This window comes from Chrysemys picta, chromosome 12 (genome assembly GCF_011386835.1).
Source record: "Chrysemys picta bellii isolate R12L10 chromosome 12, ASM1138683v2, whole genome shotgun sequence".
Taxonomy (NCBI): Eukaryota; Metazoa; Chordata; order Testudines; family Emydidae; genus Chrysemys; species Chrysemys picta.
The window spans coordinates 14,569,767-14,583,051 of NC_088802.1; the positions used below are offsets into that span (position 1 = coordinate 14,569,767).

The window sequence follows — 13,285 nt, forward strand, 5'->3', positions numbered from 1 at the left end:
AAAAGCTAATATCAGCTACAGGACAACCTAATAAGAAACAAATAAAAGTGGGTATGCTTATCCATCCATGCCTGTTGCTCCAAAGCCCTGTAGTAAAGACATCTCACTAGGATCCTGTATGTGGGATAAAATGAATAATGAGACCAAAAAGAAGAACAGGAGTACTTGTGGCACCTTAGAGACTAACAAATTTATTAGAGCATAAGAATGGAAGTGTTAGCAACCTTCCAATAGACAAATGTAAATGTAATGTAAGTAATGTGTTTACAAAAGGTAAACTCACTAGGATCCTGTATGTGGGATAAAATGAATAATGAGACCAAAAAGAAGAACAGGAGTACTTGTGGCACCTTAGAGACTAACAAATTTATTAGAGCATAAGCTCTAATAAATTTGTTAGTCTCTAAGGTGCCACAAGTACTCCTGTTCTTCTTTTTGCGGATACAGACTAACACGGCTGTTACTCTGAAAAATGAGACCAAAGTACTGTATAATGGGCTATGTGTATGTGTTAATTCTTGGGGGGGGAAGTGTTTTAAAAGAATGGAAGTGTTAGCAACCTTCCAATAGACAAATGTAAATGTAATGTAAGTAATGTGTTTACAAAAGGTAAAAAGGTAACATAGTTCCTAAAACAAACAAAAGGGCAATGTGGGAAACCAAAGCATTCATATTATACATGCTAATGGCAACATGTTAAGAATTGCCACTGCAGAAAGACATAACAGCTTACCATTGGTATAATATATTTTCTGAATGGTCTCCCACAACTACTGGCGTACTAATGTTACTAACCCTAATTGTTTTTGATTTTAAATTGTATGTGTTTAATTGTAACGTTTGAAATGTGCTGTTGGATAAAACAAATGTATGCAAAGCTAGAGCCACAGGCCCAAATCACCTCCCAGTATTTTCTATTACGTGGACTAAATAAGAAATGACACTGGCGATTAATAATCTTAGTGTCAAAAGGGGGATATGTAGGAGCAGGATCTTATAATGTCCCATAAGAATTAATGTATGATTTGATTTCATCCCTGTCAGACACCCTTTTTGAATAGCAGAAAGGAATGACAGACCAGAACAATCCTTATGACTGATTATGGTCACCCTTTTGTTTTAGAATAAGTTATAATGTCTACTATGGTTTCCTATATGTATTACAAAGTAGGCCTCTAGTTAAATATACATTTCTTTGTTTTAAGGTTTAGTAAGTAAGAAACAGGATTCTCTAGTGTGTCTATGTTAAGTAGATTAGAGGAACATTGAAGGCCTGGGTCTCAATGTAAATTGTCTTGGTTATTGATTGTAAAACTTAGCAAGGTTTAATTTGCAATGCCTTTTTGCTCCATATAAAATACTACTGTTTGTATTCCCAATCTGTGTGAATAAGGAATGTATGCATCAGGAAAAGATAAGGTGTGAAGGCCATCGTTATAGCCAGAGTCAAGGAAGAAGAAGTAAAGAGACTTAAAGGACATCAAAGTATCATCAGGTACTGCTTACTATCCAGATGGCTGTTAAACTGTCTGGCATCACAGCGTGCATACATGCTTCGCAGTGTAAGAAGGCACCCCCCAGCAAACCAATCACCTCAGGACCACGCAGAGTCAATTTTGACTCCAGAAGAAGACGTAGAGGAACAGCCTGCAATACCTTACCATCTACGCTCTCGTAAGGGTTGCCAGAAGCAGACGATGACCTAAAGCAAGGCCCAAAAAGAAGCAGTAGTGAGCCTAGCGCCTGCTGCCTGGTGGATGTAAAACCATGACTGCGGTTCCCTCCGTTGAGGTTGTCAGAACCGGAAGGGCCTTGCCTCCAACATGAGCCTCTGGTGGCGCCTGTTCCTCGGCTGCTGGTGTCTTAAGGTCTGGGGAGTCCACAATGACAATTCTTTTATCCAGCAGCAAGTGTGGATAGCTCAGACTCTTAATATTTCTAATTGCTGGGTCTGCAGCCACATCCCAGCCCACTCTCAAGCTGGTGTTCCTGTCCTGGCAATCCCACTCAATTCCCCAGACCTCACTGGAGGACTTCATCCGTTTAACAAAACATGGAACAATAATGACACTTGGGAAGCAGTGGGAATAAATGTATCTAAATGGATAAGTGTGGTGGAGGGAAAAGGTCATTGGTGTTGGGTGTGTAATGGGACAGGGCTGAATCTGGGAAAAAGCCGTTGCCTTCAGCATATTGTGGCCAATGGTGTATGGGATTATTCGAACAAAACTAAAGAGTGGCGGGCCGGGTATGGGGATATGAATTTTTTCTCGACCTGGGATCAAACAGAAAAATCAATCTCCTGTTCCCCCTACAGTAATCTTAGTGAAAACAATACAATCTTTCAATGCCATGCAAATAACACCACTCCTCGTAAGGAGAATTACCCTGTGCCCTTTGGAGGATATTACTCCTCCTTTGTAGGCACCTATGTGACAAATGGGTGCAACCGACCCTTCCCAGCCTTAATAGGCTATTATTGGGTTTGTGGGACCAAAGCTTATACTGTGTTACCAGCTAACTGGTCAGGTATCTGTTATCCCGCCCGACTCTTCCCACAATTCCGAGTGCTAGGGTCCTTTCCACGAGAACGCCTTCGTAATTTCAGGTGAAGAAGAAGGGACTTATCAGATGCCCAATGGTATGTAAATAAATTTAAAATAAAAATAATGGAGATATCCCATCTCCTAGAACTGGAGGGGACCTTGAAAGGTCATCAAGTCCAGCCCCCTGCCTTCACTAGCAGGACCAAGTACTGATTTTGCCCCAGATCCCCAAGTGGCCCCCTCAAGGATTGAACTCACAACCCTGGGTTTAGCAGGCCAATGCTCAAACCACTGAGCTATCCCTCCCCCAAATAACATAAGCCCCTTGACCTGGGAAGAGGCCATTGGCAGTTCCCTTATCCCACTTGGGGGAGTAATACACCATGCAAAAAGGCTCCTGAGGTTACAAGCAGTAGTTGAAATAATGGCAAATGAAACCGGAGAGAGTTTAAGAGCCCTGGCCAAAGAAACAGGGGCGATCCGACAGATGGCCCTCCAAAACCGTCAGGCATTGGACATAGTGCTGGTGGCCAAAGGAGGGACCTGTGCTCTCATTGGAAAAGAATGTTGTGTGTTCATACCTGACGACACCAATGAGGTAATAGATCGCGCTAGTCACTTAGAACAAATTGCATATCTTCCCCATGAAGAGCCAAGTTCTTTATGGAAGTGGCTAAGTAACCTATTCAATTTCTCTGGCATAGGAAACTGGTTGTTTCAGGGAGCCCTGACTATCCTGTGTGGAATCCTAATGATTTTTGTATGTTTTCAGTTAATCTCCTGTTGTATCCAGAATTGTGTAAGGTATGCCACCCAGGTGACTGCCCCAAAACAGAGTGCTAATATGATGATGTTAAATATCACTGATGAACCAAGAGATAAAGAACTATTAATATGTGGAACCCAGTAATTGTTGGTCTTTGCGTAAGCTTGACCAAAAGGAGGGATTGTGAAAGTGAAATGAATTATATTAAAGAAATAGAATGAATTAAAGAATGCTGTATGTACCTTTAAGTAGAAATGAGAAATGCTGCAAGCCAGGGGGGCAGGAAAGCAGACATTAACTGCTTAACTTGCCACTTAAGGGCAATTGGTGAAGCATTAGTCTTAGATCGAAAAGAGTTAACAAGGAAGCAGGATATGCATATTGTGCTCCATGCATATTTTACAATTTTGCTCTCTCCCTTTGTTTAGTTCGCACCCTTTTATCTGTATAAATAAGACTGTTTGAATCTTGCATGGAGGCTCACATTATCTGAATGTATTAGCAGAGCGCTGTGCTAATAAAACAGAGTGGTCTGACAAACTATGAGTCCTGAGTCTAACTTTGACACCAGTAATGAGCAAAAAGTTTTATTACACTGTTATCAAAGGTTTCAGAGTAGCAGCCGTGTTAGTCTGTATCCGCAAAAAGAAGAACAGGAGTACTTGTGGTACCTTAGAGACTAACAAATTTATTAGAGCATAAGTTTCGTGGACTACAGCCCACTTCTTCGGATGCATATAGAATGGAACATATATTGAGGAGATATATATATACACACATACAGAGAGCATAAACAGGATTTCTCCTCAGACCCTACGCTACCAGCACTCCCAGCTATCTTCGAGACACCACTGACTTCCTGAGGAAACTACAATCCATCGGTGATCTTCCAGAAAACACCATCCTGGCCACTATGGACGTAGAAGCCCTCTACACCAATATTCCACACAAAGATGGACTACAAGCTATCAGGAACAGTATCCCTGATAATGTCACAGCTAACCTGGTGGCTGAACTTTGTGATTTTGTCCTCACCCACAACTATTTCACATTTGAGGACAATATATACCTTCAAGTCAGCGGCACTGCTATGGGTACCCGCATGGCCCCACAATATGCCAACATTTTTATGGCTGACTTAGAACAACGCTTCCTTAGCTCTCGTCCCCTAACGCCCCTACTCTACTTGCGCTACATTGATGACATCTTCATCATCTGGACCCATGGAAAAGAAGCCCTTGAGGAATTTCACCATGATTTCAATAATTTCCATCCCACCATCAACCTCAGCCTAGATCAATCCACACAAGCGGTCCATTTCCTGGACACTACTGTGCTAATAAGTGATGGTCACATAAATACCACCCTGTACCGGAAACCTACTGACCGCTACACTTACCTACATGCCTCCAGCTTCCATCCAGGACACACCACACGATCCATTGTCTACAGCCAAGCTCTAAGATATAACCGCATTTGCTCCAATCCCTCGGATAGAGACAAGCACCTACAAGATCTCTATCAAGCATTCTTAAAACTACAATACCCACCTGCTGAAGTGAAAAAACAGATTGACAGAGCCAGACGAATACCCAGAAGTCACCTCCTACAAGACAGGCCCAACAAAGAAAATAACAGAACACCACTAGCTGTCACCTTCAGCCCCCAACTAAAACCTCTCCAGCGCATCATCAGAGATCTACAACCTATCCTGAAAGATGATCCTTTACTCTCACAGATCTTGGGAGACAGACCTGTCCTCGCTTACAGACAACCCCCCAACCTAAAGCAAATACTCACCAGCAACCACACATCACTGAACAAAACCACTAATCCAGGAACCTATCCTTGTAACAAACCCCGATGCCAACTCTGTCCACATATCTATTCAAGTGACATCATCATAGGACCTAATCACATCAGCCATACCACCAGGGGCTCGTTCACCTGCACATCTACCAATGTGATATATGCCATCATGTGCCAGCAATGCCCCTCTGCCATGTACATTGGCCAAACCGGACAGTCTCTACGCAAAAGAATCAATGGACACAAATCTGACATCAGGAATCAAAATACTCAAAAACCCGTGGGAGAACACTTTAACCTGTCTGGTCATTCAGTGACAGACCTGCGGGTGGCTATATTACAACAGAAAAACTTCAAAAACAGACTCCAACGAGAGACTGCTGAGCTGGAATTGATATGCAAACTAGACACAATCAACAAAGGATTGAATAAGGACTGGGAATGGCTGAGCCATTACAAACATTGAATCTATCTCCCCTTGTAAGTATTCTCACATTTCTTATCAAACTGTCTGTACTGAGCTAGCTTGATTATCACTTCAAAGTTTTTTTTTCTCTTAATTAATTGGCCTCTCAGAGTTGGTAAGACAACTCCCACCTGTTTATGCTCTCTGTATGTGTGTATATATATCTCCTCAATATATGTTCCATTCTATATGCATCCGAAGAAGTGGGCTGTAGTCCACGAAAGCTTATGCTCTAATAAATTTGTTAGTCTCTAAGGTGCCACAAGTACTCCTGTTCTTTTTTTTACTGTTATCAAAAGCCATTTCCCATTAAACTGAGAACTGAATGCGAGTCCACAAGTGCAGCTGGTCAGTTAATCTGGTCAGATTCCTATTTGATAGAATTAATTTTAATGTCAGGGCTGTTCTATGCACAAACTTGCTCCAGTTTCGTTAAAGTTTTTTTTTTTTTTTTTTTTTTTAAACCAGTGCAAACCCCGGTGTGGACTTTCTTAAATCAAGAAGGAATCAACTCAAACTACATTAACATGAGCCATTCCAAACCATTTAAGAATGTCCATATAGGGTTTTGCACTACTTCATTGTAACCAGTGCATGTGTATGTATATACTAGAGATGGGCAAACTACAGCCCCCGGGCCACATCCAGCCCGTGGGACCCTTCTGCCTGGCCCCTGAGCTCCTGGCCCAGAAGGCTACCCCCCAGCCCCTCCCCCGCTGTCCCACAATGCTCTGGGCGGTGGGGCTGCGAGCTCCTGGGGCAGCGCCGCTGCAGAGCCCGGCCTGACCCAGTGTTCTGTGCTGCGTGGTGGCGTGGCTGGCTCCAGCTGAGCGGCGCGGCTGCCTGTCCTGGTGCAGCTGCACCGCCAGCCACCGGTGCTCCAGGCAGCGCGGTAAAGGGGCAGGGAGCGAGGGAGGGGGTTGGATAGAGGGCAGGGGAGTTCGGGGGTGGTGGTCAGGGGACAGGGCGGTCAGAGGGCAGGGAACAGGGGGGTTGGATGGGGCAGGGATCCTGGGAGGGGCAGTCAGGAAGGAGAGGGGGGGTTGGATTGGGCGGCGGGGGGCAGTTAGGGGCAGGAGGTCTGGGGGCGGTCAAGGGACAGAGAGCAGGAGGCGTGGATAGGGCCGGGGTTCCAGGGGGGCCATCAGGGAACAGGGGGATTTGGATGGGGCAGGAGTCCCAGGGAGGCAGTCAAGGGGTGAGAAGCTGGGGGAGGGTCAGAATGGTGGCGGGGGCACAGCTTCCCCTAACCGGCCCTCCATACAATTTTTGAAACCCAATGCAGCCCTCAGGCCAAAAAGTTTGCCCGCCCCTGGTATAGACAAACGTTAAATTAATTCACTACCAAAAAACTTTGTTACTGGGGAGTTCAGGTTGCCTCGGCTGTGCCTTGTACCCTTCCAGGACGCAGAAGTTGGCAGCAGAAAACTGGACTTCACTGAGAGACAGGAAACACACCCACACTCACACCCACAAAATACAGACATTAGATAACAAAAAAATGCAGGGTTAAGGAAATGCCTTCTGCACCAGGCCACACTTTTACTGATGAGCTAAACTGAAATAAAATGAACTTAATCTGAATTATCTTAATCCGGCCGGTGGGAGCAGCGACCCATCTTGTTCATGCTTTTGCGTTTATGAATATCGCTTGTGCTGTTTTCTCAGATTAATGCTAGGTTACTTTTATTAAAGAAACGATTTCTATCTCAGACTCTGTGCTTGCAAGAGGGGAAGAATTGCCTCTTAGAAGTGCCCAGAGGGTAAAGTGAAATTTTCCCACCTTACTGGGTGGGGGCTCAAGCGGTTTTGGTTATATTGTTGAAAAGAAACCCCCTAGATATTGAAACCGACGCTTCTTGCTGCCCACTCCAACTGGCAGAAGGGTTACATTATTATAGCACTTTTTGATTGTCAGTGTAACTTTTGTCAACAAAACTTGGCAGTGTAGACAAGGCCTATTTCAAGGTGGATGGATTTTTGTTTGATTTTGATTTTCTTTTTTGAGATGTAATCTGTATCCAGGAGATAATTCAGAAGGTGCTGAAACTATATTTGAAAAGAAAATAAATTACACGGCAAACACTCACTGGGAGGGATGATGGGGATGGAAGAGGAGATGGGAACAGGGGTTGGGTCTGCAGCAAGGCATGTGGGTATTATAGGGAGGGGGATAAATGGGAATGGGGGGGAGGGGAGGAAAAAGGGTTGGGGCCTCTTCAGGTAAGGGGAAGGAGTGGGGTGGGAGGTATTTGATATGGTAAGCGTTGGCAGTAAAAGTTGTGGGTTTAGGGGCAGGGACTCCTATCAGCCCCAAATTCTCCCTTTTCCCATTCTGGGATCTGGGGGAGCCCTACCCTTTTGCAGGATTTGAATTCCTTTATCTTCCCACTGTATGTCCTGGGATCTGGGATCCCCTGCCACTCTTGGGATGTCTAACCCCCTCGTATGATCTGTGATCAAGGGGGAGTGGGGTGGGGGCTGAATGTGATGAAAATATAAACATCTTAAATGCAGGAAATGAATAGTTAAAATACATATCACCCCTGTGTGGGGTTACCAGAGTCTGTGGGGGAGGGAGAGTTGGATTGGGTGAGCCTGTAACATGGCTGGGGTCCTGGGGAAGTCTGGCTGGACCAGGGGCAGGGGGCCCAGCTAGGCCTGGTAGTTGGGGTGAAGAGCCCAGCTCAGTGTGCAGCTCAGACTACGTAACCGAGGTACTGTGTGGCCCACCAGTAAGCTGCTGCCTGTGATGTGGGCACCCAGAAACGCAGGGCAGAGGGGAGCTACATGTTGTGGGGGATGGTGGAGAAGGAAACAGATACAACAGTCTCCTCTCACACGCTTAGAGTACCCGCTGTATAATAAAACTGTCAAGGTGTTGGGACAGAGACCTGGGATGAGATTTCTCTCACCAGCCCTGTTACGAGCTACACACTGCAAACATTGCACCGCACGACCGTTATCCCCACTGCACTATCACAGAACATACAGGGGGGAAGGGCAGTGAGCAATCACAGAGCAAATGAGTGGCCTAACAAAAATTTCCCAGGACTGGGACTATTCCTTGCTCTGCCACTGACCTGCTGGGTGACCTTGGGCAACTCAGTTCTCTTATCCGTGCCTCAGTTTCCCATCTGTAAAATGGGGGTAATGATGTGACGCTCTTTCAGGTCTACTAATGGAAAAGCACTATACTAAACTTTTGGTTATTACCTAGGCACAGTCGTGTAGCAACTGCAAACCTAGGTGAGAACTACAACCACGTAAATGGCCACTAACTCCTACAACAAATGTTTCCCTTTCTGTTAAAAATAAAAAACAACTAGAAAATTCAGTGACAAAACCTTGGCTAGCACAGAGTTCAGGCTGCCTGGTGAGATTATCTCCTGCCCTTCCACAGCACCGTGACAGCTCTGAGACCCTGTCCCCACTACTCTCTCCACTGGTCAGTACAGCTACACTGAACACAGGGAATGCAGCTGCAGTGCAGGCAGATACATGCTGCAATTCAAATCTGTGGAACACGACACAAACAATGCCCCCTTCCTGTAATCCTTCCTCATGTCTATTCACTGACCAAAAACTTAGTTACCGCCAGGCAACCTTAACTCTGTATTATCTCCTGTCCTTTCAAAACTCTGAGTTCAGCAAAACTCAGACCTCTAAAACCAGGAAATCCATAGTGAAGGCAAAAAGCCAACGAACCTTAACTCTGCCCCTTTGGAGCTGGCAATAACCACTGGGAATTGGCTGCATGCACTAAAGCTGCATCCACTGTGCTCGGTGTAGCTGTAATGACTAGTGGAGGGGATTGTTTGGAGCCTATTGGCAGAGTTGTCACTAATATGCGGAGAGGTGCAGGTGTACCTTAAGGGATCAATCATGCCTCATTTCAGTGCTGAGTTGTGTCGGTTGTGTCAGTAGCAGGGCACAGACTCCTTGCCATGGGGATTGTCAGCTGTCTGGTGTCAGATATGCCAGTGATCTCCAGGGCTTGGTGAGCGGTAAGTGAAGGCAACGTCCCAGAAGTCAGGGGTGGTTTGTGTGGAGCATGCTCAGTGTTTGAATGGAGACCAGGAGTTCGCTACACCTGATTTGATAGCTGCTTTCAACTACCTGAAGGGAGGTTCCAAAAAGGATGGAGCTCGGCTGTTCTCAGTGCTGGTAGATGACAGAACAAGGAGCAATGGTCTCAAGTTGCAGTGGGGGAGGTCTAGGTTGGATATTAGGAAACACTATTTCACTAGGAGGGTGGTGAAGCACTGGAATGGGTTACCTAGGGAGGTGGTGGAATCTCCTTCCTTAGAGGTTTTTAAGGCCCGGTTTGACAAAGCCCTGGCTGGGATGATTTAGTTGGGAATTGGTCCTGCTTTGAGCAGGGGGTTGGACTAGATGACCTCCTGAGATCCCTTCCAACTCTGATATTCTATGATTCTATGACTTAAACCTCATGTCATGGTTACAGAACTAGCTGCACCTCTGTCCCCTTGCTGATCTCTCTGACAGCACCTTCAGGGGTCAGGCCCCCTTTCTCTACGTGTGCTGGGGGTGGGGAATTCCTCAATTCACCCACTCTTAGACCAGGCTCTGGACTAGAGGTCCCTGTGTATCAACCACTGTTACCCTGAAGGGGCCAGACACGAGCCAAGATCAATCCCAGCTGGTGGCATCAGTTTGAGGAGGATCAGAGTCATTGTTCAGTCCCAGGCATGCACAAAATAGTTGTAATAACCACAACATGTAAATGTCACCTGACTGTTTAGGGGTGTTTGTGTCTCATTAATTCCTTGCTCTAAAGACCTCACATTCGGGCCACTAACCCAACCCCAGACTCCAATGAGTTGCACCAATTTTCAAAACAATCTGAGTATGTGTGTGAATTTTGAAGAACTTAGAAAAAATTATATTAAACAGCAAATTAGAATCAACCTTATCCAGAGCACAGTTACTGCCCCACTATAATGAGAAAAATTGTCATCTCACAATTAACCCTGTGACTCCACTTATTACCCCATTGAAGACATTAAATCATCAGAAGAAGTTACTGACCTGCCACCTGCAGTTCCAATATAGCATCTTCATAAGGGACACCGGACTGAAAAAAACACACATATGACCCATCATCGGAGGGTCGGATATCGCGTATTCTCAGGGAAACTCTCCCATTGGTGATATTGTCTTTCAAGAGCTCAGTTCTTTCTCGATATTCCAACATCTGCTCTCTGTACTGATCCTGCCCATCACGGTACAGGTGCACAGCTGGAGAGAACTGGGATCGGAACCATCTCACCTCCATGTTCTCAGCGCTCATCCGGGGGGAGAGGTGGCAGGGCAGGATGGCCTCCCCACCTAGGGAGGCAATGATTGGATGGTCAGGTCCAGTAACTGTGAACTGTGCTGTGAAATGTACAATGAAAAAAGGAAATTAAATTGGCAAGGGGCTGGGGTTTGGCATTAATTCAGCAGTAAGACATACAGTAAGAGAGCGCTCTGCGTTAGAAGTGAGAGACCATTTAAAGACAAAAACCTGACAGAGCAAACTTACCATAAACCAATCAAAGGTCTGTACACACGTTACACTTATACCAAAGGATTCTCATCTGGCACATGGGACTCTCTGGTAGGTTCCAAAGTCTTTCAAACCTTTCTCTAAGGGTTTGTCCTCTTGATTAACAGGTCCTGTCACTTTGCAGCCCAAGATCTCGGGCCTCTAGTCAATTCAAATCCAGCTTTTATACCAAACATCTTTGTTCTCTTGGGCTTCTGGGACCCGGTCTAACCCAGTTTATGCAACTCTCTCTAGGGGTGGTACTTCTCTGGAGCTGTTACCTGTCCCACAAGTAATTACCCCCATGGTTTGTAAATTCTGAAAGAGATGGGGTAACCCTCCCCCATGGCATAGATTACCATCCCAATCCCACAAAGATACATATAACATGTATAGATACCATTGAGAAAGGGGGTACACAAATAAACAGAACATGCATAAAGTGAATTTGATAGTCCCCAAAATGCCGCATGTGGCTGCAATATCTGTAACACAGAGGTCACACGAGTGTTATGCACTGTCCCTATTATCTCTGAATAAACCTCTAACTTCTCATAGGCACCCTGTGGATAATGGTACTGGGGGCCTGGTTCTCTGATACACCAAGGCCTTTTTGTGCTGCTCCAGCACAGGGGCCTCCTCATCTGCAGGAGGGGTGGTGTAAAGGCTGACAAGGTGTAAAGATATGAAAATAGATCATCACTATGCAGGTGATGGCTTTCAACATACAGCCAGAGGTCAGATAATGGAGAGGGAGAAGGAGGCAGATAGAAAAGTGCAAGAAACAGGACTGGTCACTGTGGAAGTGCACAGAATGTGGGGGTCTCGGTGCGGAGACTCAACATCAGGAGAGATCAAGAGAGCTGGTTAAATTAACAGGATGGAAACCACTGCAGGAGGGAACCAAAATGCCCAAGTAGCTGTGGAGCCAGTCCCGGGGGTGAAGTGGGACAATATAAGGGGTTCACTTAAGGCACAGAAGGAAGAAGCCAGCAAATATCCTCACAGCCTCACTGTGAGATGAGGTCTAGCTCTGAGCCCTAGTCAGATGTGTTTAGTGCAGCATGAATGACTTGTGGGTTGTTACGTCTACACTGGAGCGCCTAGGATTCAGGACTCCTTCGTGGCTGAAGAGTCTGATTTGTGACATATACAGTCTGGCAGTGCAGTGTATAGGAATTGGATAGTGTCCTTTTAAATAGTTTGCGAGCCCTGTAGTGGTGTTCCCTGTTTTCTGTGTTTTAGAAACTGCCAGAAATCAGCCAGAGCAGTAGGATGGCTGCAGTATATAGGCCTGACAAGATGGTGTATAGATAGTAACCCTGGTTACTGGGGACCCTGTGCTTTCTCCATGTTGCTGGTTGTGGGCAGGTTGATCAGATGTGGTTTACAAGACAAGGCAGTGATGCGAGATATACGCTGATAACCAGCAATAGCAACAGCAGCAAACCCAGCGAGAAGGCCGGAGCTCCTACCTGATGCCAGCCTGAGAGCCTGTAGAGTGATGTAGAGAGCGATGTAGCCGGGCAGAGCGGAGCTCACTGTGGAGCTGGGAGAGAATGAGGGAACCTTCCCCATCATCGTAACTTGCTCTGGGGAACAGGAGATATAACAAACCAGACGGCGAGTGAGTGGGATGCCATGACAATGCCAGGTCGTCTGACTTTCATAGCCCTGGTCCATTGGTCACTTATGTTTACATTAGCTCACCTCTGAACATTCATAGACTAAGGTCAGAGGGGACCATTAGATCATCTAGTCTGATCTGTGCCACAGGCCAAAGATTCTCACCCATTTACCCCTGTATTGAGCCCAAACTTGTGTTTGACTAAAGCATCTTCCAAAAAGTCACCAAGTCTTTGTCTGAAGACAGCAAGAGATGGACAATTCACCAGTTCCCTTGGTAGTTTGTTCCAGTGATTAGTCACCCTCATGGTTACAATTCTGTGCCTACTAATTAGAATTTGTCCAGTTTTAACTTCCAGCCATTGGTTCTTGTTATGCCTTTCTCCACTATATTAAAGAGACCATTAGTATGGTGTGTTTTCTTCATGAAGGTGTGACAGGTGGGGAATTTTACTGAAATATTTTTATGAACTATTGGTAGGACTCTGTACTGATCCCCTTGGCATCGCTACTGCTTCGGG

At 45.6% G+C, this 13,285-nt stretch overlaps 1 protein-coding gene across 2 annotated transcripts in view; it reads right to left on the reverse strand.

Moving 5' to 3' along the window:
• The window catches only part of LOC101950965 (butyrophilin subfamily 1 member A1-like), a 36,612-nt gene that overhangs the window by 20,493 nt on the left and 2,834 nt on the right, over positions 1 to 13,285 (reverse strand). The window contains exons 2-3 of one of the 2 annotated variants that reach the window (XM_065564999.1): positions 12,614 to 12,730; positions 10,640 to 10,939 (exon numbers count right to left, since the gene is read on the reverse strand). In XM_065564999.1, coding sequence (XP_065421071.1) covers positions 10,640 to 10,939; positions 12,614 to 12,719 — 406 coding nt within the window. In that variant the 5' untranslated portion in view covers positions 12,720 to 12,730. Of the gene's footprint in view, positions 1 to 10,639; positions 10,988 to 12,613; positions 12,731 to 13,285 lie in introns of both variants that reach the window. The other variant, XM_065564998.1, reaches the window with a different exon arrangement.